Below are 27695 nucleotides of genomic sequence, written 5' to 3'. Positions count from 1 at the left end.
CGACGAGAACAATGGCAAAAAAATAGAGTCAAGGGGAAGAACATCTCATAAAACAATGGCAAATAAATAAAATCAGGGTGATGTACATCTCATTAAACAAAATAAACAAAATAAATAGGATGCTGAAGATATAATACAGTCGAGCGGACGAGTACAGTGCCTAGGGGGTGGGACGGGAGAGGGGGAGGAGGAGAGGGAAAGGGGGGAAAAGAGGGTTTAGCTGCGGAGAGGTCGGGGGGGGGTAGAGGGAACAGAGGGTAAAAAGGGGGAGCTCAGTGTGGGAAGGCCTCTCGGAGGAGGTGAGCTTTAAGTAGGGATTTGAAGAGGGGAAGAGAATTAGATGGACGGAGGTGAGGAGGGAGGGCATTCCGGGACCGCGGGAGGACGCGGCCAGGGGGTCGACGGCGGGACGGGCGAGACCGAGGGACGGCGAGGAGGTGGGCGGCGGAGGAGCGGAGCGTGCGGGGTGGGCGGGAGAAAGGGAGAAGGGATCTAACCTGCTCCCCCAGGATGGGGGAAACTGCTAACCTGCTCCCCCAAGACAGGGGGAAAACACTGACCTGCTCCCCCAGGACAAGGGGAAACCGCTAACCTGCTCCCCCAGGACTGGAAACACCCTAACCAGTCCCCCTTGGACAGTGGAAACAATGACCTGCTCCTCCAGGATGGGGGAAATTGCTAACCTGCTTCCCCAAACAGGAGGGAAATCCTGACCTGCTCCCTCAGGGCCGGAGAAACCTCCGGCCTGCTCCCACAGGGCAGAGGGGAACCACTGACCTGCTCTCCCAGGACAGGAGGAAACTGCTAACCTGCTCCCCAGGACGGGGGAAACACTGACCTGCTTCCCCGGACAAGGGGAAACCTCTATCCTGGCCCCCCAGAGCAGGGGGAAGCCCTGACCTGTTCTCCCAGGGCAGGAGGAAACAGCTAACCTGCTCCTCCAAGACTGGGGGAAAACACTGACCTGCTCCCCCAGGACAGAGGAAACACTGACCTGCCTCCCCAGGACAAGGGGAAACCTCTAACCTGCACCTCCAGGACAAGAAAAATCCTAATCTGTTCCCCATGGACAGGGGAAACTTCTAAAGTGCTCCCTCAGAACAGGTGCAAAACCTGACCGGTTCTCCCAGGATAGTGGGGAAACCTGTAACCTGCTCCTCCAGGACAAGAAAAATCCTAATCTGTTCCCCATGGACAGGGGAAACTTCTAAAGTGCTCCCTCAGAACAGGTGAAAAACCTGACCTGTTCTCCTCCCAGGATAGTGGGTAAACCACTAACCTGCTCCCCCAGGACAGGGGGAAAACCTTACCTGCTCCCCCAGGGCAGGAGAAACTGCTAACCTGCACCCCCAGGACAAGGGGAGACCTCTACCCTACTCCCCCAGGGCAGGAGAAACCGCTAACCTGCAGAAGCAGCGTGGCTCAGTGGAAAGAGCCCGGGCTTTGGAGTCAGAGGTCATGGGTTCGAATTCCAGCTCTGCCACTTGTCAGCTGTGTGACTGTGGGCAAGTCACTTCACTTCTCTGTGCCTCAGTTACCTCATCTGTCAAATGGGGATGAAGACTGTGTGCCCCACGTGGGACAACCTGATTCCCCTGTGTCTCCCCCGGTGCTTAGAACAGTGCTCTGCATATAGTAAGCGCTTAACAAATACCAACATTATTATTATTATCATTAAGGGGAGACCTCTAACCTGCTCCCCCAGGGGAGTAGAAACCGCTAACCTGCTCCCCCCCAGGACAAGGGGAGGCCTCAAACCTGCTCCCCCAGGGCAGGAGAAACCGCTAATCTGCTCCCTTGGGATAGGAGAAACCACTAATCTGTTCCTCCTCGACGGGGGAAACCTGCAACTTGCTCCCCAGGGTAGGAGAAACCTCTAACCTGCTGCCTCAGGACAGGGGGAAACCCTGACCTGCTTCTCCAGGACAAGGAGAAACCTCTAACCCGCTCCCCCAGGACAGGAAAAACCCTAATCTGTTCCCCCTGGACCGGGGAAACTTCTAACCTGCTCCCCCAGGACAGAGGAAACCCTAATTTGTTCCCCCTGGACAGGGGAAACTTCTAATCTGCTCCCGCAGGACAGAGGAAACACTGATCTCCTCTCCCAGGGCAAGGGGAAAATGTTAACCTGCTCCCACGGGACAGAAGAAACCTCTACCCTGCTTCCCCAGGACAGGAAACACTGACTTCCTTCACCAGGACAAGGAGAAACCTCTAACCTGCTCCCCTAGGGCAAAGGGGAAACCGCCCACCTGAGACAAGAGAAACCGCACGGCCTAGGGAAGAGAGCACGGGCCTGGGACTCAGGAGGACATGGGTTCTAATCCTGACTCTATCGCGTTTCTGCTGGGTGACCTTGGGCAACTCACATGACTTCTCCTTGCCTCAGTTACCCCATCTGTAAAACGAGGGTGAAGACCGTGAGCCCCAGAAGCAGCGTGGCTCAGTGGATAGAGCCCGGGCTTGGGAGTCAGAGGTCGTGGGTTCGAATCAGCTGTGTGACTGTGGGCAAGTCACTTCACTTCTCTGTGCCTCAGTTCCCTCATCTGTAAAAGGGGGATGAAGACTGGGAGCCTCACGTGGGACAACCTTTCATTCAATAGTGCAGGGCACTGTACTAAGCGCTTGGAATGAACAAGTCGGCAACAGAGACAGTCCCTGCCCTTGTCAGCTGTGTGACTATGGGCAAGTCACTTCACTTCTCTGGGCCTCAGTTCCCTCATCTGTAAAATGGGGATGAACTGGGAGCCTCACGTGGGACAGTCTGATGACCCTGTATCTCCCCCAGCTCTTAGAACAGTGCTCTGCACCTAGTAAGCGCTTAACAAATACCTACATTATTATTATATGGGACAGGGACTGTGTCCAGCCTGATTATCTTGTATCATCTACCCAGGTGCTTACTCCAGTGCCTGGCACATAGTAAGTGCTTAACAAATACCATACAAAATAACCAAACAAGAGGAAATCCCAGGCCCGCCACGGATGAAGTGACCCTGAAGCCAGATGCCCCGTTCCCATCGGGGGAGAAACACGCGTCCAATCAGGCAGAGACCTTGGGCTGAGTCAGAGATCCGCCAAACGCCGGGCCCAGCACACGGGGCCCAGAGCACGGGGTGGGGGGAGACCATGGAGACCCCTCCGACAGCGTACACCTTCCTCCTCCTCCTCCTCCTCCTCCTCCTATCCCCCCGTCCGGCGTGGCCGCAGACCCTTCCTGAGGAATCCCGAGGACCCCAAGGTTTGAGAACCACGTGGGCAGAGGTGGGAGCGGCAAGGGGGTGGGGAAGAGAGGTGGGGTGTCCCGCGGGGGGATGGAAGAAAGGGGTTGGGGGGCTCTTGGTCACTTTTGCCCCGAGGTTGGACCCTGGATGGAGAAAGGCTGGGAGCTGGGGACTGGATTGGGGTTAGGACCACTGTTCCTAAACAGCTGGGGTTGGGGTGAGGATCAGTGGCCCAAAAAACTGAGGTTGGGGTTGAGACTGGGGCTGGGGCTAAGGCTAGGAGCGGTTTTTGAAAACAGTAATAATGTTGGTATTCGTTAAGCGCTTACTATGTGCCGAGCACTGTTCTAAGCGCTGGGGATAGATATAGGGTCATCAGGTTGTCCCACATGAGGCTCACAGTTAATTCCCATTTTACAGATGAGGTCACTGAGGCCCAGAGAAGTGAAGTGACTTGCCCACAGTCACACAGCTGACAAGTGGCAGAGCCAGGACTCGAACCCATGACCTCTGACTCCGAAGCCCAGGCTCTTAGGACCACTGCTCCTAAACAGCTAGGGTTGGGGTGAGGATCAGTGGCCCAAAAAACTGAGGTTGGGGTTGAGACCGGGGCTGGGGCTGAGGCTAGGACCAGTTTTTGAAAACAGTGAGCCTGGGCCTTGGGCTAGGACCAGTATTTGTATCTATTTAATCTATTTTGAGGCTATCGATGCCCGTCTACTTGTTTAATTTTATTGTCCGTCTCCCCCTACTAGACCGTGAGCCCGTTGCTGGGGAGGGATTGTCTCTATCTGTTGCCCAGTTGAACTTTCCAAGTGGTTAGTACAGAGCTCTGCACACAGTAAGTGCTCAAAAAATACCACAGAGAAGTAGCGTGGCTCAGTGGAAAGAGCCCGGGCTTGGGAGGTCACGGGTTCTAATCCCCGCTCTGCCGCTTATCAGCTGTGCGACTTTGGGCGAGTCACTTCCCTTCTCTGGGCCCCAGTTCCCTCATCTGTCAAATGGGGATGAAGACTGTGAGCCCCACGTGGGTCGACCTGATCACCTTGTATCTCCCCCAGCGCTTAGAACAGTGCTTGGCACATAGGAAGCGCTTAACAAATGCCATCATCATCATCATTGAATGAACACATGAAAACAGGTGAGGCTAAGACTAAGCTTAGGGCTGGAACCAGAGTGTTTGAAAACAGTTGATACGGGGGTTGGGTCTGGGGCTGGGATCGGTTTTCCCAAAAAGTTGAGGCTGGGATTGGGGCTAGGACTAAAATCGGTTTTCCCAAAAAGCTGAGGCTGGGATTGGGGCTGGGGTTAAAATCAGTTTTCCTAAAATGCTGAGGCTGGGGCTGGGCTGGGATTAGGGCTGGGGCTGGGGCTAAGGCTAGAACCAGGGTTTGAGAACAGCTGGGCCTGGAGCTGGGCTGGGACTAGGGTGAGTGTGCTAAAACAACTGAGGCTGGGATTGGGGCTGGGGCTAGGACTAAGATCAGTTTTCCCAAAAAGCTGAGGCTGGAGCTGGGATGAGCGCCTAAAACAACTGAGGCTGGGATTGGGGCTGGGGCTACGACCAGAGTTTGAAAACAAGTGAGATTGGGTTTTGGGGCTGGGGTTGGGACTAAGATCAGTTTTCCCAAAAAGCTGAGACTGGGGTTGGGGCTGGGGCTGGGATCAGCTTTCCCAAATAGCTGAGGCTGGAGCTGGGATGAGCGCCTAAAACAACTGAGGCTGGGATTGGGGCTGGGGCTACGACCAGAGTTTGAAAACAGGTGAGATTGGGTTTGGGGCTGGGGTTGGGACTAAGATCAGTTTTCCCAAAACGCTGAGGCTGGGGCTGGGATGGGGCTGGGCCTGGGATCAATGTTCCCAAAATGCTGAGGCTTGGCCTGGGCTGGGGCTAGGACCAGTGTTTGAAAACAGCTGGGGATGGGCTGGGACTAAGACTGGAGTTCCAAAATAACAATAATAATAATGATAATAATGTTGGTATTTGTTAAGCGCTTACTATGTGCAGAGCACAGTTCTAAGCTCACATTTAATCCCCATTTTCCACATGAGGTAACTGAGGCACCGAGAAGTGAAGAGACTTGGCCACAGTCACACAGCTGACGTGGGGCAGAGCTGGGATTCGAACCCATGATCTCTGACTCCCAAGCCCGGCCTCTTTGTGCCTCAGTTACCTCATCTGGAAAATGGGGATTAACTGTGAGCCTCACGTGGGACGACCTGATTGCCCTGTATCTCCCCAGCGCTTAGAACAGTGCTCGGCACAGAGTAAGCGCTTAACAAATATGAATATTATCATTTCCACTAATAATAATAGTTGTGGTATTTGTTAAGTGCTTACTATGTGCCAATCACTGTTCTAAGCCCCTGGGTAAGATAGAAGGTCATCAGATTGGACACAGTCCTCGTCCCTCATGGGACTCCCAGTAGTCTCGATTCCCATTTTATCGATGAGGTCACGGAGGCCCAGAGAAGTGAAGTGACTTCCCCAACGTCACACAGCAGACGTGTGGCGGAGATGGGATTCGAACCCATGACCTCTGACTCCAGGCCGGGGCTCTCTCCCCTGAGCCACGCTGCTTCTCTACTAACTGAGGCTGGGCCTTCGACTGGGTGCATGGGCGCTCTCTGGGCCTCAGTTCCCTCATCTGGAAAATGGGGACGGAGACTCTGTCCAACCCAATTACCTCATATCTATCCCAGCGCTTAGTACAGTGTCTGGCACGTAGTAAGCACTTCACAGATATCACAATTATTACTATGGAGAAGCAGCGTGGCTCAGTGGAAAGCTCACGGGATTAGGAGTCAGAGGTCATGGGTTCTAATCCCGGCTCTGCCCCCTGTCAGCTGCGTGACCCTGGGCAAGTCACTTAATTTCTTGCTGCCTCAGTTCCCTCATCTGTAAAATGGGGATTAAGACTGTGAGCCCCCCTGGGGGACGACCTGATCACCTTGTATCCTCCCAGAGCTTAGAACAGTGCTTTGCACATAGTAAGTGCTTAACAAATGCCAACATTAGTATTATTATTATTATTATTAGTGGCTAGAGCACAGGCCTGGGAGTCGGCAGGTCACGGGTTCTCATTCTGCTGTGCCACTTTCATTCATTCATTTAATCGTATTTGTTGAGCACTTAGCGTGTGCAGAGCCCTGTGCTAAGCGCTCGGAATGTACAATTCGGCAACAGATGGAGACAATCCCCGCCCAACGACGGGCTCACGGTCTAAAACGGGGAGACAGAAACAAAACGAAACAAGTAGTCAGGCATCAATACCATTAAAATAGTAAGTAGAATTATAGATATATATGCATCATTACTAAAATAGAGTAATAAATAATATATAGAAATATAGACAAGTGCCGTGGGCAGGGGAAGGGGAGGACGGGCACTCGTCTGCTGTGTGACCTTGGGCAAGTCACTTCGCTTCTCTGGGCCGCCGTTCCCTCCTCCGTAAAATGGGAATCGAGATTGCGCGCCCCGCGTGGCACGGGGACCGTGTCCAACCCCATTATCTCGTCTCTATCGCAGCGCTTAGTACGGTGCCTGGCACATAGTAAGCGCTTCACGAGTACCACAGTCCTTCTTATGACTATGGGGCCGAGGGCCTGGCAGTGCCTGCGGTGTGCCGGCGAGGCAGAGGACCCGTAGCCCATCCAGGGTGTCACTTGGCCGGCCCATTGCCCTCCCCACGGCCGGGCGCTCTCCCCAGGGACCCCCGGTGACCCCCGGCCCCCTCTCTTTCCCCTCCAGAAGGAACCACCGGCTCCCAGGCCGCCGAGCGCCTCGGAGACGTCCCTGCGGCCGAGGCCTTCGTTGCGGGGGCCGAAGTGGCCGTCGTCGGCTTCTTCCAGGTGCGTCCGGCTCTGTCGCCCCCGTTCCTCGCCTGTTGAGCCCTCGGCGTGGCCCTCTTCTTGGTCGATTGTCCTCTCCCAAGCGCTCGGGACAGTGCTCTGCACACCGTAAGCGCTCTATGAAACAGCGTGGCTGAGCGGAAAGAGCCCGGGCTTGGGAGTTAGAGGTCATGGGTTCGAATCCCGGCTCTGCCACCTGTCAGCTGTGTGACTGTGGGCAAGTCACTTCACTTCTCTGGGCCTCAGTTACCTCATCTGTAAAATGGGGATTAACTGTGAGCCTCACGTGGGACAACCTGATTCCCCTGTATCTACCCCAGCGCTTAGAACGGTGCTCGGCACCTAGTAAGCGCTTAACAGATACCAACATTATTATTATTATTATAGAGCACCGGCCTGGGAGTCAGAAGGACCTAGGTTCTAAACCCGGCTCCACCACCTCTTTGCCGTGTAACCTTGGGCCAGTCACTTCACTTCTCTGGGCCTCAGTTCCCTCATCTGAAAAATGGGGATGAAGAGTGTGAGCCTCACGTGGGACAGGGACTGGGTCCAACCTGATCAATTTGTATCTACCCCAGCGCTTAGAAAAATGTTTGGCACATAGCAAGTGCTTAATAATAATGACTATTATGGTATTTGTTATTAATTACAATAATTCATTAATTCAATTGTATATAATAATGATGATGGTATTTAAGTGCTTACTACTAATAATAATGATGGTATTTGTTAAGCGCTTACAATGTGCCAAGCACTGTTCTAAGCTCTGGGGTAGATATGAGGTAATGAGGTTGTCCCACATGGGGCTCACAGTCTTCATCCCCTTGTTACAGATGAGGTCACTGAGGCACAGAGAAGTGAAGTGACTTGCCCCAAATCACCCACCTGATAAGTGGCGGAGCCGGAATTAGAACCCATGACCTCTGACTCGTAAGCCCGTGTTCTTTCCACTAAGCCGTGCAGCTGCAGCACTGTTCCAAGCACTTAACAAGTACCATATTATTATTATTATCATTGTTACGAATGACTTGCCCCCCTCCCTCCAGGCCCTGGTCTCTGGCCCGTGTCTGCCTCTGATTATCCTTCATCTCCCCAGCGCTGAGCACAGAGCTTAGCGTTTCTAACTAAACCTCACGCCTGCAGGTCCCCCGGCCTCAACCGCCCCGGGCCCGGCTGGGGCGGTGGGTGCCGGGCCGGGGAGTCTCGCTCCTCCACAGCCGACCTCCTCTCTCCTTCCCCCGCCGCCCTACCGAACGTAGGATCCGGAGGAACCGGCCGCCTCGGAGTTCCTCGGCGTGGCCCGAAGCATCGGAGACGTGTCCTTCGCCTTGAGCTCCAGCCAAGAGGTCCTGGCCCATTACAACATCACAGAAAACACCGTCTCCCTCTTCCGCCAGGTAGGGCAGCCACCCCCGGCCCTCTTGGCCGGCCCAGATCGGCCGATTCCGGTCGGGTGGGATGGGGTGGGTCTGACGGGGCCTTGCGTCCAGCCTCCCGTCTCCACAGGCCACCCTGGCAGGGGCTGTCTGCCCAACTGGCTGACAGACGACTCTTCTGTGGCAGACAACGACTCTCTCCCCTCTTCAAGACCTTCCTGAAGGCCCATCTCCTCCGAGAGGCCTTCCCTGCCTACGCCCTCCTTTCCTCTTCTCCCGCTCCCTTCCGGGTCGCACTTTAGCATGAGAAGCGGCCCGGCGATGGAGACACAGCGTGGCCTAATGGATGGAGCCCGGGCTTGGGATTCAGAAGGTCGCGGGTCCCGGCTCCGCCGCTTGTCCGCTGTGTGATCTCGGGCCAGTCACTTCACTTCTCTGGGCCTCGGTTACCTCATCTGGAAAGCGGGGATGGAGGCTGGGAGCCCCGTGTGGGACAAGGGAGTGGGGCCGGCCCGATTTGCTTGCATCCGTCTGTCACCCGTCGCCGGGGACGGGCTCGTTCGGAACCGGCGCGGCGAGAGAGAGAGAGAGGCCGGGGATGGAAAGCCTGAGTTTTGTAAAAAATTTATTCCGCGAGGCCAGTTGAATTATTTGATTATTTAGACGCAATGAACTGGGGAGGAATGTGATTATTGGTAGAGTTAGAGCTTCCCTAATAGGAGGGATATACTCGTATAGTAGTATAGAGCTACCTGGAGGAATATATTCGTATTTTACTCGCACGAGGCAGAGCCCCCAGATCTGCACAGGCCGAATCGACTTATGGCACGTGGTGAGGCGGCTACCGCTCACCCGTGTGCCCTCCCCACAGGGGAGGAATCCACTTAGGCCTTAAATCCGCTCATGCCTTAAATCCGCTTACGCGTTCCCCTCACGTGGTGAGGCGGCTAGGTCCCACCATGTTCACGTCCCACTCGGGAGAAATCCAATTAAACGTTACATATCCACGGCGAAGCGCCCGGCTTCCAGCCCCACGGGCATTCGGCGGGACGGGACCCTCACCCATCACTCGGTGCAGGCAGAGCGGCCTTCTCACGCGCCGGACGGAGGCGACGCGCCACCGCCTGCTGCCGGTCTCCACCCTCTGCCCAGAAGGTTAGAGGCTGCAGGTATTTAGCACCTGTGCTCTTGGGCCATTCCAGCCTCAGTTTATCCAATCTCTGCCCCCCCAATACCCAATCTGATGGGCACGGGGGCGAGGGGCACGTTCCGTCTTCCCGACTTGGCCGTCCATCCGGCGGTTTGGGTTGTGGGGGCGGGATCCGCCTCACTCCGAGTTCCGCCTGCTGGCTCAGGAGGTCACGCGATAGCATTTGACCTTGAGATGGTCGGTACCCCCGAGTCACCTTGGGACACCACCCCAGGGCTTAGTAATAATAATGTTGGTATCTGTTAAGCGCTTACTCTGTGCAGAGCACTGTTCTAAGCGCTGGGGTAGACACAGGGTAATCAGGTTGTCCCACGTGAGGCTCCCAATCTTCATCCCCATTTTACAAATGAGGGAACTGAGGCCCACAGAAGTGAAGTGACTTGCCCACAGTCACACAGCTGACAAGTGGCAGAGCTGGGTTTCGAACTCATGACCTCTGACTCCCAAGCCCGGGCTCTTTCCACTGAGCCACGCTACAGTGCCTGGCACACAGTAAACGCTTCCCGAATACCTCAGTTATTATTATTATCCCTTCTCCCAGCCCCACAGCACTTACGTTCACATCCGTCATTGATCTATTTCTGTTAATATCTGTCTCCCCCCACTAGACGGTAAGTTGGCTGTGGGCAGGGAATGGGTCTATTTATTCATTCAATAGTATTTTTTGAGCGCTTACTATGTGCAGAGCACTGTACTAAGCGCTTGGAATGAACAAGTCGGCAACAGATAGAGACAGTTTATTGTTGTGGCATCCTCTCCCAGGCGCTTAGGACAGTGTTCTGCACACGGTAAGCGCTCAGTAAATACCATTGACTGACTGACCGGGCATTTTACGGTTCAGAAAGTTCCTCTTTCTTCCCCACCCTTAGTCCCCCGCCCCTGTTTCCTGGGGTCGGCAACACTTCCATAATTGCAAGTGGCTCCGCGGCCCTGGTTTGGGGGAACCGCGTGGGGAACTACAGGCTTGTAAATGGGGACTTCTAGGCCCGGGAACAGGTGTCAGGCCCCTGAGAACAGGCTCAGGCGTTCTTGGAAACGACAGTCTTATTCTTGGAAATGAAGATCTTAAGAGATGGCCACGGTGGGGCCAGCCACGGCAGCCCACTAGCCACAAGAGCCCACCAGCAGCCCTGGCACGAGGTGGAGAGCCCAGTGCCGGTCGTCTTTAGGGAAAACCAACCCCCCCGACTCTCCCTTTTCCATCCTTGGCCCTCCCTCGGTGACCCAGCACCGACCGTTCAACACCCCCGACGCTCCCCTGTCCGTCCCTGTCTCTCCGCCAGTGACCCAGCATGGACCACTCAACCCCCCTTGACTCTCCCCATCCTGCCACTTGTCAGCTGTGCGACCTTGGGCAAGTCACTTAACTTCTCTGAGCCTCAGTTACCTCATCTGTAAAATGGGGATTAACTGTGAGCCTCACGTGGGACAACCTGATCACTCTGTATCTGCCCCAGCGCTTAGAACAGTGCTCGGCACATAGTAAGCGCTTAACAAAGACCAACATTATTGTCCTTGACTCTCCCCTCAGAAAAGACCATCCAAAAAACCCCGACTCTCCCCTGTCCATCCCCGACTCTCCCCTCGGCGACCCAGAACAGACCATCCGACCCCGCCGTCTCTCTCTCGTCCCTCCCTGTCTCTCCCCAGTGACCCAGAACGGATCATCCAACACCCCCGACTCTTCCTTTTCCATCCCTGACTCTCCCTCAGTGACCCAGGATGGACCGCGCACTTGCCAGTGTCATTTCTTAAGGAAGTTTTGGTTCACTGTGGATTTTAGAATTATGAGTCTTATTTCCCAGTGTTTTTGGACGGGCTCCAGGGGCCTTAGACCTGCTAGTCTGAGGCTTGGAGTAGGCAGAGCACATTTCTGACTTGGGGTGGAATTCACGGCGTCCGGAATTGCGGTGGGGGCCGGGGAGGGGCGACTTATGATTTGGGGATTGTCTCTCCAGCCCAACCCCAATCTTTCGTTTATTCATCCAGTCGTATTTATTGAGCGCTTACTGTACTAAGCGCTTGGAAGAGGGCAATAGAACAATAAACAGACACATTCCCTCCCCACAGTCAGCTTAGAGTGGGAGGGGGGAGACAGACATTAATAGAAATAAATCCAGCAATGAGACCCCATTCTTCGGGGCTCCTCGTTAGCCGCCCGAGAGACGATCTGGGGTTCAGAAGTGGCTGATTCTTTCCCTGGCTCAATCAAGCAATCAATCAACCGTATTTATGGAGCTCTCGTTTTGTGCAGAGAACTGTACTAAGCCCCTGGGAGAAGACAATAGAGCAAAATAGCAGAATTGGTAGGCTCGTTCCTTGCCCACAGTGAGCCTACAGTCTAAAGATATTAATATAAGTAAATAAATTAGGGTTATGCACGTAAGTGCTGTGGGGCAGAGGGAGGGGTGAATAAAAGGAGCAAATTCAGGTGCAAGGGCGACGCAGAAGGGAGCGGGAGAAGAGGAAAGGGGGGGCTTAGTCAGGGAAGGCTTCTTGGAGGAGGTGGACCTTCGGGAAAGGCTTTGAAGGGAGGGAGAAGGTAGCTGTTCTCAATCTGACGTCTGTAGAAGCAGTGTGGCTCAGTGGCAAGAGCCCGGGCTTGGGAGTCAGAGGAAATGGGTTCTAATCCCGGCTCCGCCACTTGTCTGCTCTGTGACCTTGGGCCAGTCACTTCTCTGTACCTCAGTGACCTCATCTGTAAAATGGGGATGAAGACTGTGAGCCCCATGTGGGACAACCTGATGACCCTGTGTCTCCCCCAGCGCTTAGAACAGTGCTTGGCACACAGCAAGAACTTAACAATTACCACCATCATTATTATCATTATTATTATTATTAATAATAATCCTGAGTGCCTCCTGTGTGCAGAACACTGTGGGCAAGGAATGTATCTGTTTATTGTTATATTGTAATATTGTTATCGGTACTGGTATATTTTGGTATTTGTTAAGCGCTTATTATGTGCCGAGCACTGTTCTAAGTGCTGGGGTAGATATAGGGTAATCCAGTTGTCTCCTTTTTTTTTTTGCTGGTATTTGTTAAGCGCTTACTATGTGCCGAGCACTGTTTTAAGCGCTGGGGTAGACACAGAGGAATCAGGATGTCCCACGTGAGGCTCACAGTCTTCATCCCCATTTTCCAGATGAGGTCACTGAGGCCCAGAGAAGTGAAGTGACTTGCCACAGTCACCCAGCTGACAAGTGGCAGAGCCGGGATTCGAACCCATGACTTCTGACTCCCAAGCCCGGGCTCTGTCCACTGAGCCACACTGCTGCCCATATGAGGCTCACAGTCTTAATGCTCATTTTACATTTTACAGATGAGGTCACTGAGGGACAGAAAAGTTAAGTGACTTGCCCACAGTCACACAGCTGACGAGTATATTGTACTCTCCCAGGCAAAAGGGTATAAGGGAAGAAGCAAGCATGGCTTAGTGGAAAGAGTCCGGTCTTGGGAGTCAGAGGTCGTGGGTTCTAATCCCGCCTCTGCCACTCGTCACCTGTGGGACTTTGGGCAGGTCACTTCACTTCTCTGTACCTCAGTTGCCTCATCTGGAAAACGGGGATGAAGACTATGAGCCCCACGTGGGGCAACCTGACGACCTTGTATCTACCCCAGCGCTGAGAGCAGTGCCTGGCCCATAGTAAGCGCTTAACAAATGCCATCATCATTCTTATTATTAATATTACAATTCAGTACGGTGCCTGGAACATAGTAAGCACTTAACAAATATCACAATTTCTCATTATTATTGAAGAGGAGTTGGTAGGTGTTTTGTTAATGAAATGTACATCGCCTTGATTCTACTTAGTTGCCATTGTTTTTACGAGATGTTCTTCCCCTCGACTCTATTTATCGCCATCGTTCTCGTCCGTCCATCTCCCCCGATCAGACCGTGAGCCCGTCAAACGGCGGGGACCGTCTCTATCCGTTGCCGACTTGTTCATTCCAAGCGCTTAGTACAGTGCTCTGCACATAGTAAGCGCTCAATAAATACCGTTGAATGAACGAATGAATGAAAGGTATGATCGCCGCCCTCAAGGAACTTAGAGTTTAAAGGGGGAGGCCAAAGCTAAAAGAAATTGCAGGCCGGAGAAGCGGCAGAGTAGAAGGATATGGACGTAAGTTAGCCTGGGGGTCGGGTGTTTAGTGGGTGAAGACTTAAGGCCAAGGGTGAAGGAGAAGGGAGGGGAAAATGGGGTGGGAAGATGAGTGAGAAGTCAAGGAGGGCTTCCTGGAGGAGGTGTGCTTGAGGAGGTACTTGAGGAGGGGAGAAATAAGATCTGAACGCTTTTGAAGGCAAGTGTTCCGGGCAGCAGGAGGAATTATGGATCTGGAGCGGGGAGAGATGCCGGAAGCTGGGAGGTCAGCAGGGAGGCTGATGCAGTGTTCCTTTGTACTCTCCCAAGCGCTTAGTAGATTCCACATCTGGGGACCGATGCTCCTCACTGGTTTTGCTAACATGACTCATATCCGTGCCCAGGGTCTGCCGCTGTGCCCAGGGCGGCCCTGGGGCGGGGGTCGGGGACGGGGTGGCACGGTCACGGTCTCGGCTCCGCGCGGCCGCAGGTGGACGACAAGCGGTTGGATATGAAGATCCCGGACGAGAAGAAAATTGACGCCACCAGAATGAGCCGGTTCATCGAGATGAACAAACTTCACCTGGTGACCGAGTACGGCCCCATGGTAATGAACCGTTCCCCCGGACCCCCCCATCCCCCTGGCCGGCCCCCTTTAGGCTCAGACCTCTGGAGACCCCCCCCGCCCCAGGACCCACTGACCCTTCCAGGCCCCCCATAGACCCACCCTAACTCTCTCCCAGATCCTCCCAATTCGCTGCAGCCTCCCTGGATCTCCTCAGCCCTTCTCAGACCCCCGAGACCCCCCTCAGGACCCATTGACCCATCGAAGCCCCCCATAGATCCACCTAACCCTCTCCCAGATCCTCCCGATTCCCCCCAGCCTCCCTGGATCTCCTCAGGCCCCTCGGTCCCCCAGAGACCCCAGCAGCCAGACAGGGGGGTCAGAGGCTGGGGGATTGACAGATTGGAGTCCCGAGGCAGAAAGCTGAGCTCTGTTGCAGCGTCCCATCCTATCCTGACCTCATGGAGAGCGGCGGGCAGCTCCTCCTCCAGTGCTCAGTACAGTGCTCGGCACACGATAGACGATCAGTCATTCAATCGTAGTCGTTGACACTTGGGAGAGAACAATATAACAATATAACAGAGCTAATAGACACTACGATGAGCTGACAGTCTAGAGAGGGAGCCAGCGTTAATATAAATAAATTGTGGCTATGTACGTAAGTGTTCCGCACACGGTAAGCGCTCAATAAATACGACTGAATGTATAAGTGCTGTGGGGACGAGGGAGGGGTGAATAAAGTGAGCTAATCAGGGTGATTAAGAAGGGAATGGGAGAAGAGGAAACGGGGGAATTAAGTCAGGGAAGGCCTCTTGGAGGAGGCGGGCCTTCAGTAAGGCTTTGAATGAGGGGGAGAGGAATTGTCTGTGGGATTAGAGGAGGGAGGGAGATCCGGGCCGGAGGTAGGACGTGGGCCGGGGGTCGGAGGGGGGACGGGTGAGATGGAGGCAGCGTGGCTCAGTGGAAAGAGCCCGGGCTTGGGAGTCCGAGGTCATGGGTTCGACTCCCGGCTCTGCCACTTGGCAGCTGGGTGACTGTGGGCGAGTCACTTCGCTTCTCTGGGCCTCAGTGACCTCATCTGTAAAATGGGATTAAGACTGTGAGCCCCACATGGGACAACCTGATGACCCTGTATCTCCCCCAGCGCTTAGAACGGTGCTCGGCACGGAGTAAGCGCTTAACAAATACCAACGTTATTATGGAGGTCCAGGGAGAAGGTTGGCGTGAGAGGAGCGGAGTGCGCGGGCTGCGCGGGAGAAGGAGAGAAGAGAGGGGAGGGAGGATGGAGGATGAGGGATGGGGGTTTTAAAGCTGAGGGTGACCAGTTTCTGTTTGATGTGAAGATTGACTGACAGAGGGATAAAAGGTCTGCCTGTCTTAATAATTATGGTATTTGTTAGCGCTTACTAGGTGCCAGACACGGTACTATGCACTGGGTTATTCATTCATTCAATCGTATTTATTGAGCGCTTACTGTGTGCAGAGCACTGGACTAAGTGCTTGGAAAGTACAATTCGGCAGCAGATAGAGACCATCCCTGCCCAACGACGGGCTCACGGTCTAGAAGGAGGAGACAGACAGCAAAACGAAACAAGTGGACAGGCATCGAGAGCATCAGAATAATCCAAGATGACGGGGTTGGACGTAAGCCCTGCCCCACCTGGGGCTCGCGGTCTCAAAACCCATTTCCCAGATGAGGGAAGTTTAGTGACTTATCCAAGGTCACCCAGCAGACAAGTGGCAGAGCTGGGATTAGAACCCGTGACCTTCTGACTCCCAGGTCACGGCTCTAGCCACTAGGCCACGCTCCATCAGTTGGTCTTGGCCTCTCGTACCCGTTCTTGTCAGGGTGGATGGGCAGTCAGGGTGTGGACAAGCCGGGGGAGGTCTCTCTCCCACTGCCTTTGAAAGCTAATGATAATAATAATTATTATTATATTTGTTATACGCTTAATAGAGAAGCAGCGTGGCTCAGGGGAAAGAGCATGGGCTTTGGAGTCAGAGGCCATGGGTTCAAATCCCCGCTCCGCCACTTGTCAGCTGTGTGACTGTGGGCGAGTCACTTAACTTCTCTGTGCCTCAGTGACCTCATCTGTAAAATGGGGATTAAGACCGGGAGCCCCACGGGGGACAACCTGATTCCCTTGTGTCTACCCCAGCGCTTAGAACAGTGCTCTGCACATAGTAAGCGCTTAACAAATACCACATTATTATTATTATTATGTGCCACGCACTGTCTTAAGAGCTGTGGTGGAGACAAGATAAGGGGGTGGACACAGTCCCTGTCCCACACGGGGCTCACAGTCTTCATCCCCATTTGATAGATGAGGGAACTGAGGCCCAGAGAAGGGAAGTGACTTGTTCAAGATCACACAGCAGTGTGACTCAGTGGAAAGAGTCCAGGCTTGGGAGTCAGAGGTCATGGGTTCGAATCCCGGCTCTACCACCTGTCAGCTGGGTGACTGTGGGCAAGTCACTTCCCTTCTCTGTGCCTCAGTTACCTCATCTGTAAAATGGGGATTATATGTGAGCCTCACGTGGGACGACCTGATCACCCTGTATCTCCCCCAGCGCTTAGAACAGTGCTCGGCACAGAGGAAGCGCTTAACAGATACCAACATTATTATTACAGCAGACAAGTGGCGGAGCTGGGATTAGCCCCCTTAAGCATCCAGATGAAATTGTTCGGGACTGCCTTGGGCCGAGGCTGGAGTCGCCCCGGAGACCGGAGTGGTATAGACCACCGTTACTCCCACAAGCCGAAAGGGTTTGGACCAGGATTCCTCCAAAGCCTGATATAATAATAACAATAATAATAATAATAATAAAAATGTTGGTATTTATTAAGCACTTACTCTGTGCCGAGCACTGTTCTAAGCGCTGGGGGAGATACAGAGTGATCAAGTTGTCCCACGTGAAGCTCCCAGTCTTCATCCCCATTTTACAGATGAGGGAACTGAGGCACCGAGAAGTGAAGTGACTTGCCCACAGTCACACAGCTGACAGGTGGCGGATCTGGGATTAGAACCCATGACCTCTCACTCCTAAGCCTGCACTCTTTCCATTGATAATAATGATGAGCCATAGAGAAGCAGTGTGGCTTAGTGGAAAGAGCACAGGCTTGGAAGTCAGAAGTCATGGGTTCTAATCCCAGCTCCGCCACTTGTCAGCTGTGTGACTTTGGGCAAATCACTTCACTTCTCTGGGCCTCAGCTTCCTCATCTGGAAAATGGGGATGAAGACTGTGAGCCCCACGTGGGACAACCTGATGACCCTGTATCTACCCCAGAGCTGAGAGCAGTGCTTGCCACATAGTAAGCGCTTAACAAATACCAACATTATTATCACTATTTTTAAGAGCTATGCGTCAAGCACTGTTCTAAGCACTGGGGGAGGTCTGCTAATCTCCCTAATCTGCTAGAACACAGTCCCTGTCCCTCACAGGGCTCAGAGTCTTCATCCCCGTGTTACAGATGAGATCACTGAGGCCCTGAGAAGTGAAGTGACTTGCCCGAAGTCACACAGCAGACAAGTGGCGGAGGCGGGATTAGAACCCATGACCTCTGACTCCCAAGCCCGGGTTCTTTCCACTAGCCCATGCTGGACGAGGGCTTCCGCCCCAGAGACCTGAGAGTTGTGGACATGAATAATGCTTATGGTACTTGTTAAGCGTTTATGATGTGCCAAGCACTGTTCTAAGCACTGGGGTAGATACAAGTTAATCAGGTTGGTCCCAGTCCCTGTCCCACAGTGGGCTCGCACTCATCCCCATTTTACAGATGAGGGAACTGAGGCCCAGGGAAGTGAAGTGACTGACCCAAGGTCACAAGGCCCCTCCTCAGACCGGAGTGGTTGTGAACCCGAACTCCCACCTCACACCAGAATGGCGATGATGATGGTGATGGTATTTATTAAGCGCTTCCTATGTGCCAAGCCCTGTTCTAAGCAATGGTTTGGACCATTCATTCATTCATTCATTCATTCATTCATTCAATAGTATTTATTGAGCGCTTACTATGTGCAGAGCACTGTACTAAGCGCTTGGAATGGACAAATCGGTAACAGATAGAGACAGTCCCCGCCCTTTGACGGGCTTACGGTCTAATCGGGGGAGACGGGCGGGCAAGAACAATAGCAATAAATAGAAGCAAGGGGATGAACGTCTCATTAAAGCAATAGCAAATATATAGAATCAAGGTGACCAGGATTCCTCCAAAGCCTGAAGTAATAACAATATTGATATTTGTTAAGCGCTTACTATGTGCCAAGCACTGTTCTAAGCACAGGGGCGGGTACAAGGTCATCAGGTTCTCCCACGTGGGGCTCGCGGTCTTCAGCCCCATTTGACAGAGGAGGGAACTGAGGCCTAGAGAAGTGAAGCGGCTGGCCCAAGGTCACAGAGCAGACAAGTGGCGGAGGCGAGATTAGAACTCATGACCTTCTGACTCTCGGGTCTGGGATTTTGCCCCTGAGCCACGCTGGGAGCCGGTGCTTCTTTAGGGGTCGCTCAAGGTCACTGGCTCCGGCTGCAGAAAGAGCCGAAGATGGCTAGCTGGCCCCCCATCCTCACTCTAGGCTTCGAGGCCGTCCATCACCTCGCCCCCTCCTACCTCTCCTCCCTTCTCTCTTTCCACCGCCCACCCCGCACGCTCCTCTCCTCCGCCGCCCACCTCCTCGCCGTCCCTCGGTCTCGCCCGTCCCGCCGTCGACCCCAGGGCCCCGTCCTCCCGCGGTCCCGGAACGCCCTCCCACCTCACCTCCGCCGAACCGATTCTCTTCCCCTCTTCGAAACCCTACTTAAAAGTCACCTCCTCCGAGAGGCCTTCCCAGACCTAGCTCCTCTTCTCCCTCTACTCCCTCTGCCGCCCCCCTTCACCTCTTCGCAGCTTAACCCTCTTTTTCCCCTTTTCCCTCCGCTCCTCCCCCTCTCCCTTCCCATCCCCACAGCCCTGTACTCGTCCGCTCGACTGTCTATATTTTCATTACCCTATTTATTTTGTTAATGAAATGTACATGGCCTCGATTCTATTTAGTCGCCATCGGTTTCTACGAGATGTTCTTCCCCTTGACGCTGTTTAGTGCCATCGTTCTCGTCTGTCCGTCTCCCCCGATCGGACCGTGCGCCCGTCAGACGGCAGGGACCGTCTCTATCTGTTGCCGACTTGTTCATTCCAAGCGCTCAGTCCAGTGCTCTGCACATAGTAAGCGCTCAATAAATACTATTGATTGAATGATTGACTAGCTGGGCGTCCCCTCCCCACCCCTAGTCTTCCTAAAGACGACTGTACATCCTCAGCAAGGACCCTAGATGGCAGTGTGGTGTAGGGGACCGCTGTGACCTTGGGCAAGTCACTTCCCTTCTCTGGGCCTCAGTTTCCTCATCTGTCAAATGGGGATGAAGACGGGGAGCCCCACGGGGACCAACGTGACTACCCGGTATCCCCCCCAGCGCTTAGAACAGTGCTCGGCACACAGCGTGGCTCTGTGGAAAGAGCCCGGGGTTAGGAGTCAGAGGTCGTGGGTTCAAATCCCGGCTCCACCACTTGTCAGCTGGGTGACTGTGGGCGAGTCACTTCACTTCTCTGGGTCTCAGTGACCTCATCTGGAAAATGGGGATGAAGACCCTCCCGTGGGACAACCTAATTACCTTGTATCTCTCCCAGCGCTTAGATCAGTGCTCAGCACATAGTAAGGGCTTAACAAATACCAACATTATTATTATCATGCCAGGCTGGGAGCTGGGAGACCTGGGTTCGGGTCCCGCCTCTGCCCCGGAGCCTGCTGGGTGACCTTGGACAAGACAGCAACCTCTCTGTCCCTCAGTTTCCTCCGGTGTAAAATCCTGGTCTCCCTCAGCCTTAGATCATATGGTGAAGTGGGTAGAGCCCGGGCCTGGGAGTCTGAAGGGCGTGGGTTCTAATTCTGACTGGGCCCCTTGCCTGCTGTGGGAACAGCGTGGCTCAGTGGAAAGAGCACGGGCTTTGGAGTCAGGGCTCATGAGTTCGAATCCCAGCTCTGCCACTTGTCGGCTGTGGGACTGTGGGCAAGTCACTTAACTTCTTTGGGTCTCAGTGACCTCATCTGGAAAATGGGGATTAAGACTGTGAGCCCCACGTGGGACAACCTGATTCCCCTATGTCTACCCCAGCGCTTAGAACAGTGCTCGGCACATAGTAAGCGCTTAACAAATACCAACATTATTATTATTATTATTAACTTGGGCGAGTCACTTCGCTTCCCGGAGCCTCGGTGACCTCATCTAGAAAATGGGGATGGAGGTTGTGAGCCCCAGGAGGGACAGGGATCGTATCCAACCCGATTTGCTTGTATTCACCCCACAGTGCCTGGCACATAGTAAACACTTAACAAATACCATCATTATTCTTCTTCTTCTTGTTGTTTTATACATTAACATGTAATAATAATAATAATAATAATGCTGGTATTTGTTAAGCACTTACTCTGTGCCAAGCACTGTTCTAAGCGCTGGGGGAGATGCAGGGTCATCAGGTTGTCCCCCGTGAGGCTCACGGTCTTCATCCCCATTTTCCAGATGAGGAAGCTGAGGCCCAGAGAAGTGAAGTGACTCGCCCACAGTCACACAGCTGCCAAGTGGCAGAGCTGGGATTCGAACCCATGACCTCTGACTCCCAAGCCCGGCTTCTTGCCACTGAGCCACGCTGCTTCTCTAATTGGTATTTGTTTACAAATCCCGGATCCAGTGAGCTTGGGGGACCCCTAAAGAAGCACCAGCTCCCTCCCTCCCACTTCCCTCTACCTCGCCTGTCTCGCTGCTGACCCGTGGCCCACGGCTTAATAATAGTAGTAATAATAATAATAATAATAATAATAATGGCATTTGTTAAGCTCTTACAATACTTACCAAATACCACTATTATTGTTATTTTTATTGTTGTTGTTTATTGTATATGAACATATTAAGAATGGTATTTGTAAAACGCTTACTATGAGCCAAACACTATACTAAACGCTGAGGTAGAACCAGATAATCGGAGAAGCAGCGTGGCTCAGTGGAAAGAGCCGGGGCTTGGGAGTCAGAGGTCATGGGTTCGAATCCCGGCTCTGCCCCTTGGCAGCTGTGTGACTGTGGGCGAGTCACTTCACTTCGCTGGGCCTCAGCTTCCTCATCTGCAAAATGGGGATCAAGACTGTGAACCTCACGTGGGACAACCTGATGACTCTGGATCTCCCCCAGCACTTAGAACAGTGCTCTGCACAGAGTAAGCGCTTAACGAATACCAACGCTATTATTAATCTAGTTGGACGTGGTCCCCAGCCCCCATGGGGCTCACAGTCCAAGTAGGAAGGAGAAGATGGGATAATAATGTTGGTATTTTTTGTTAAGCGCTTACTATGTGCCGAGCACTGTTCTAAGCGCTGGGGTAGACACAGGGGAATCAGGATGTCCCACGTGGGGCTCACAGTCTCAATCCCCATTTTACAGATGAGGGAACCGAGGCCCAGAGAAGTTAAGTGACTCGCCCACGGTCACACAGCCGACAAGTGGCAGAGCTGGGATTCGAACTCATGACCTCCGACTCCAAAGCCCGTGCTCTTTCCACTGAGCCACGCTGACCCGTCCTAACGCTCGCTGAGCACTTCTTGTCTGTGCTCAGTAAGCACCGTTCTGGCTGCTTGTGAGCACTAAAATGGGCAGTTGGGAGCGCAGGATCGGATGCTTGGGAGCACTGTACTGGACATTTGGGAGCCCTGTGCTGGGCACTTTCATTGAATCGTATTTATGGAGCGCTTTCTATGTGCAGAGCACTGTACTAAGCGCTTGGAATGGACAATTGGGCAACAGATAGAGACGATCCCTGCCCGACAAGGGGCTCACAGTTGGAAGCACGGAGCTGAGCATTTGGAAGCAGTGTACTGGCTGTTTGGGAGCACCGGACTGGGCCCTTGGGTGCTTCCAAGGGAAGTTGGAGACCGGGCCCGGTCCTGGAGGAGCTCCCCGTCGAAGGGGCTCCGGGTAACCGGCGGGTCTTCCCTCTCCGGCCCCGGGCCCGCCAGACGGCCGTCGGCCTGTTCAACAGCGCCGTTCGCACCCACCTCCTCCTGATCTCGGACAAGGCCTCGGAGGGCCACGCCGACAGAGTCTCCGTCTTCCGAGAGGTCGCCAAGCTCTTCCGGGGAAAGGTAAGGCCGGAGGCTGCGGCCGGAGACCTTCCGGGGCTGGGAGAGGGACCTTCCCAAGAAAAGAGAGACCCTCCGGGGCCGGGGGAGACCCTCGGGGTGAGGAGGATCCCTGGGGTCAAGGAGAGACTTTTTTCCAGGGCTCTGAGAGACCCTACGGGCCCAGAGAGACCCTCTGGAAGACCTTTCGGGGCTGGGAGAGATCTCTTGGGTGGGGAGAGACCCTTGGGGGGGTGGAGTTGGATGGCCACTTCATATTTAGTGAGCGCCTACTGTGTGCAGAGCACTGAACTGGGCGCTTGGGAGAGTCCAATACAACAATAAAGAGACACGTCCCCTGCCCGCGATAAGCTCGGCGGTGACCAGGGATAGGAAGGGCAGGTCCTAAGTGGAAAATGCGGCCGGCAGGGGAGATGGGATGGACGCCCCCGGCTCCCTGACCCACGGCCGGACGGTCCACCCCTCCCTGACCCACCACCGGCCTCCATCTCCTCGCCCCGTGACCGGTTGATTCCACCCTCCCCGACCCACGGCCGGACGGTCCACCCCTCCCTGACCTGAGGCCGGCTGGCCCACATCTTCTTGACCCACGGCCAGCCGGTCCACACCTCCCTGACCCACGGTCACCTGGTTCGTCCCTCCCCGACCCACCGCCGGACGGTCCACCCCTCCCCGACCCACCACCGGCCCCCATCTCCTTGACCCAAGACCGGCCGGACCATCCCTCCCTGCCCCACGGCTGGCCCCCATCTCCCTGTCCCACGGCCGGACGGTCCACCCCTCCGTGTCCCACCACTGGCCCCCATCTCCTTGACCCACAGCCGGCTGGTCCGTCCCTCCCTGTCCCAAGGCCGGCTCCCATCCCCCTGACCCAAGGCCGGCTGGTCCGCACCTCCCTGACCCACGGCCGGACGGTCCACCCCTCCCTGGCCCCCATCTCCCTGTCCCACGGCCGGCCATCGCGTCCCTGGCCGAAGAGCGGTGCCCATCTCCCTGACCCACAGATGGCTGGCCCACCCGTCCCCGACCCACACTCACGGCCGGACGGTCGCCCCTCCCTGACCCACGGGGCCGGCCTCCATCCTCCTGACCCACGGCCATCAGAGCAGACTTATCCCGTGAGATTAAGTCCAGCCCTCGCTAAGAGCCAGGCACTGCCCCTGCCAGCCCCACCCCTGGCTGGCCGCGTGACCTTGGGCCGGTCACTTCACCTCGTGGGGCCTCAGTGTCCACTTCCGTAAGACGGGCAGACCATCCCGGCTCTCCCTCTCCCTTAGACTGGGCACCCTGGGTGGGAGAGGAGCCGTCAACCGCCTGGTTTGCTTGTATGGATTCCCAGTCCTGAGCACAGTGCTAGGGACACAGTAAGCACTCGCAAAGGCACCGCTGTCCCTCCCCGGTGCTTAGTACAGTGCTCTGCACACAGTAGGTGCTCAATAAATACGATCGAGTGAATGAATGAATGAATGAATGAATGAATGAAGGGCCAGTGTTTGGAGCTGACAGTCCTTCCATCCCCCCACTGACCGGTGGTGGTGTCCAGCGGGACAGCTCTGGGAGCTGACGGCCCCCTCCGCCCCCTGCTAACCGGTAGTGTTGTCCAGCGAGACGGTTCTGAGAGCCGACAGCCCCCTCCATCCCTTGTTGACCGGCGGTGGTGTCCAGGGGGACATTTCTGGGAGCCGACGGCCTCCTCCCTCCCCCACTGACCGGTGGTGGTGTCTAGTGGGCCTGTTCTGGGAGCCGATGGTCCCCTCCCTCCCGCGCTGACCGGTGGCGGTGTCTGGTGGCCGGGCCTGGGAGCTGACGACCCCCTCCCTCCCGTGCAGACCGGTGGTGGTGTCCAGCGGGACATTTCTGGGAGCCGGCGGCCTCCTCCCTCCCCCACTGACCGGTGGTGGTATCTAGTGGGCCTGTTCCGGGAGCTGATTCATTCAATACTATTTACTGAGCGCTTATTATGTGCAGAGCACCGTACCAAGCACTTGAACAGCCTGTACTAAGATGACGGTCCCCCCCTTCCCCCGCTGACCGGGGGCGGTGTCTGGTGGCCGGGTCTGGGAGCCGACGGCCTCCTCCCTCCCCCGCTGACCGGTGGCGGTGTCCATCAGGAAAGTCCTGGGAGCCGACGGCCTCCTCTCTCCCGCACTGACCGGTGGTAGCGTCCAGCCGGCCGGTCCTAGGAGCTGACGGTCTCCCCCTCCCTCTCTCTCCGTCCCTCCACGTGTCCTCGCGTCGGCCCCGTCGGCCCAGGCCCTGTTCGTGGTGGCGGACGGCGGGGCGCAGGCCAACAAGCGCCTGGTGGCCTTCTTCAAGCTGCAGCGGTCGCAGCTGCCCGCGCTGGCCGCCTACCACACGGAGGACGAGGCCCAGGACGCGCTGCCCCTCGCCCGGATCTCGGCCTCCGTCGTCCGAGACTTCTGCGCCGCCTTCCTGAGGGACAGGAGAGGGGTGAGAATCGGGCCCGGCCGTCCAGTCCAGTCCCGCGCCCTCCCTGCGGGTTGGGGCGGGAGGTCCTCCCTCCCCGACCCCCACATCCATTCACCCCGATGACCTTGTATCTCCCGCCGGCGCTTAGAACGGCGCCTGGCATATAGTAGGCGCTTAACAAATGCCACTATTATTAGCAGCGTGGCTCAGTGGAAAGAACCCGGGCTTAGGGGTCAGAGGGCGTGGGTTCTAATCCCGGCTCCGCCACTTGTCTGCTGTGTGACCTCGGGCAAGTCACTTAACTTCTCAGGTGCCTCAGTTATCTCATCTGTAAAAATGGGGATTGAAAATGTGTGAGCCTCACGTGGGACAATCTGATTACCCTGTCTCTACCCCAGCGCTAGAACAGTGCTCGCACACAGTAAGCGCTTAACAAATACCACAAATACTTATAATAATAATCACGTAGGTATTTGTTAAGCGCTTACTGTGTGCCGAGCACTGTTCAGTCATTCATTCAATAGTATTTATCGAGCGCTTACTGTGTGCAGAGCACTGTACTAAGCGCTTGGAATGGACAATTCGGCAACAGATAGCGGCAATCCCTGCCCATTGACGGGCTTACACTGTTCTAAGCGCTGGGGGACATACAGGGTCGTCTGGTTGTCCCGCGTGAGGCTCACGGTCTCAATCCCCGTTTTCCAGATGAGGTCACCGAGGCCCAGAGAAGTGAAGTGACCTGCCCACAGTCCCACAGCTGCCAGGTGGCGCAGCGGGAATTTGAACCCATGACCTCTGACTCCCAAGCCCGGGCTCTTGCCACTGAGCCACGCTGCTTCTCTTATTGAGCGCTTACTGGGGCAGAACACTGTCCTAAGCGCTCGGAAAGTAGAAGACGGTGATAAAGAGAGGCAATCCCTGCCCACACCGGGCTCACAGTCTAGAGAAGCAGCGTGGCTCAGTGGAAAGAGCCCGGGCTTTGGAGTCAGAGGTCATGGGTTCGAATCGCGGCTCGCCCACTTGTCAGCTGTGTGACTTTGGGCAAGTCACTTCACTTCTCGGTGCCTCAGTCACCTCATCTGTCAAATGGGGATGAAGACCGTGAGCCCCACGTGGGACAACCTGATCACCTTGTATCTCCCCCAGCGCTTAGAACAGTGCTCTGCACATAGTAAGCGCTTAACAAATACCAACATTATTATTATTATTATTATTATTATTATTATTATTAGAGGACCTCCCTGCCCTCCCCAGGATGCAGAGAAGCAGCGTGGCTCAGTGGGTAGAGCCCGGGCTTGGGAGTCAGAGGTCATGGGTTCTAATTCCGCCTCCGCCACTGGGCTGCTGTAGGACCTTGGGTAAGCCACTTCACTTCTCTGGGCCTCAGTCACCTCATCTGGAAAATCATATTTTCAGTCACTCCTTCATCGTATTGATTGAGCGCTTACTGTGTGCAGAGCACTGTGCTAAGTGCTTGACTGTGAGCCCCACGTGGGACAACCCGATGACCTTGTATCTCCCCCAGTGCTCAGAACAGCACTTGGCACATAGTAAGCGCTTAACAAATACCACCATTTCTTGAGAAACAACATGGCTCAGTGGCAAAAACCCGGGCTTGGCAGTGAGAGGATGTGAGTTCTAGTCCCTCCCTTGTCACTTTCATTCATTCAATAGTGTTTATTGAACGCTTACTATGTGCAGAGCCCTGTACTAAGCAATTGGAATGGACAATTCGGCACTTATAATGATGGCATTCGTTAAGCGCCTACTATGTGCCAAGCACTGTTCTAAGCACTGGACAGGATACACGGTAATCAGGTTGTCCCATGTGGGGCTCACCATCTTCATCCCCATTTTCCAGATGAGGTCACTGAGGCCCAGAGAAGTGAAGCGACTTGCCCCAAGTCACCCAGCGGACAAGCGGCGGAGCCGGGATTTGAACCCACGACCTCTGACTTCCAAGCCCGGACTCTTACCACTGATCCACGCCTCTTCTCAAGCTTCTTTCCACTTGCCTGCCGTGTGACCTTGGGCCAGTCGCTTCACTTCTCCGGGCCTCAGTGTCCTCATCTGTTAAATGGGGATGAAGACTGGGAGCCTCACGTGGGACAACTGATGACCCTGCATCTCCCCCAGCGCTTAGGATAGTGCTCGGCACATAGTAAGCGCTTAACAGATACCAACATACCCTCAGTGCCCTCTCGGGACGCCCCCCCCGAAACCTCTCCTCCACTCTGTGCCAGGGAGACGACGGTGGAAAGGACGGCAGCGGCGACGGTGGGCACGTGGCAGCGGATCCCCCATTGTCCAAGGTGGAGCTGTGATGGCCGTCGCCCCTCCGGCGGACCCCCAGCCTCCCTGACCCCTGACCCCGCCGTCCGCCCCGACTCTCTGCTAAGCGTTGGATCCCTCAGCCGGGGTCGGCCCGGTCGCTCTCCGGGCCCGGAGTCGGTTTTGAGGGCCATCGGTCTCCTTCCCCCCCGGTCCCGGCTCTTTCCCGGTGGCCCCGCCGTTCCCCATCCCAAATCCGGCCTCTCCGGTTTCATTCCTTCAGTCGTGTGTACTGAGCGCTTACTGGGTGCAGAACACTGTACTGAGCGCTTGGAAAATACAATTCGGCAACAAAGACAATCCCTACCCAACGACGGGCTCCTCTCCAGGTTCATTCATTCAGTCGTGTTTACTGAGCGCTCACTGTGGGCAGAACACTGTACTAAACGCCGGGAGAGTCCAATAGAACCCAAAACGGACACGTTCCCTGCCCACAAGGAGTCCGCAGCCTTCCGGGGGACGACG

The 27695-nt window shown here is 55.0% G+C and overlaps 1 protein-coding gene across 1 annotated transcript; it reads left to right on the top strand.

The window, feature by feature from the left end:
• Window positions 1-4355: 4355 nt before the first annotated feature.
• On the top strand, window positions 4356-27223 carry LOC103166818 (endoplasmic reticulum resident protein 27). The gene is made up of 7 exons (XM_029047344.1): window positions 4356-4365; window positions 6976-7076; window positions 8336-8473; window positions 14235-14351; window positions 22347-22472; window positions 24723-24920; window positions 27143-27223. Exons 1-7 carry the CDS (start codon window positions 4356-4358, stop codon window positions 27221-27223), a joined length of 771 nt encoding a protein of 256 aa, XP_028903177.1.
• The last annotated feature ends 472 nt before the right edge of the window (window positions 27224-27695 follow it).

This window comes from Ornithorhynchus anatinus, chromosome 2, assembly GCF_004115215.2.
Source record: "Ornithorhynchus anatinus isolate Pmale09 chromosome 2, mOrnAna1.pri.v4, whole genome shotgun sequence".
In the NCBI taxonomy this organism is placed as follows: domain Eukaryota; kingdom Metazoa; phylum Chordata; class Mammalia; order Monotremata; family Ornithorhynchidae; genus Ornithorhynchus; species Ornithorhynchus anatinus.
Note: the sequence above shows the minus strand (reverse complement) of the source record. Positions and strands in the feature narration are given on the sequence as shown.

What these genes read in the sequence shown, in the direction of transcription:
- LOC103166818 (XM_029047344.1), top strand. An exon ending in CCGTCGTCGGCTTCTTCCAG is followed by an intron (nt 7,077 to 8,335) that starts GTGCGTCCGGCT and finishes TACCGAACGTAG; the next exon opens with GATCCGGAGGAACCGGCCGC. An exon ending in TGACCGAGTACGGCCCCATG is followed by an intron (nt 14,352 to 22,346) that starts GTAATGAACCGT and finishes CGGGCCCGCCAG; the next exon opens with ACGGCCGTCGGCCTGTTCAA.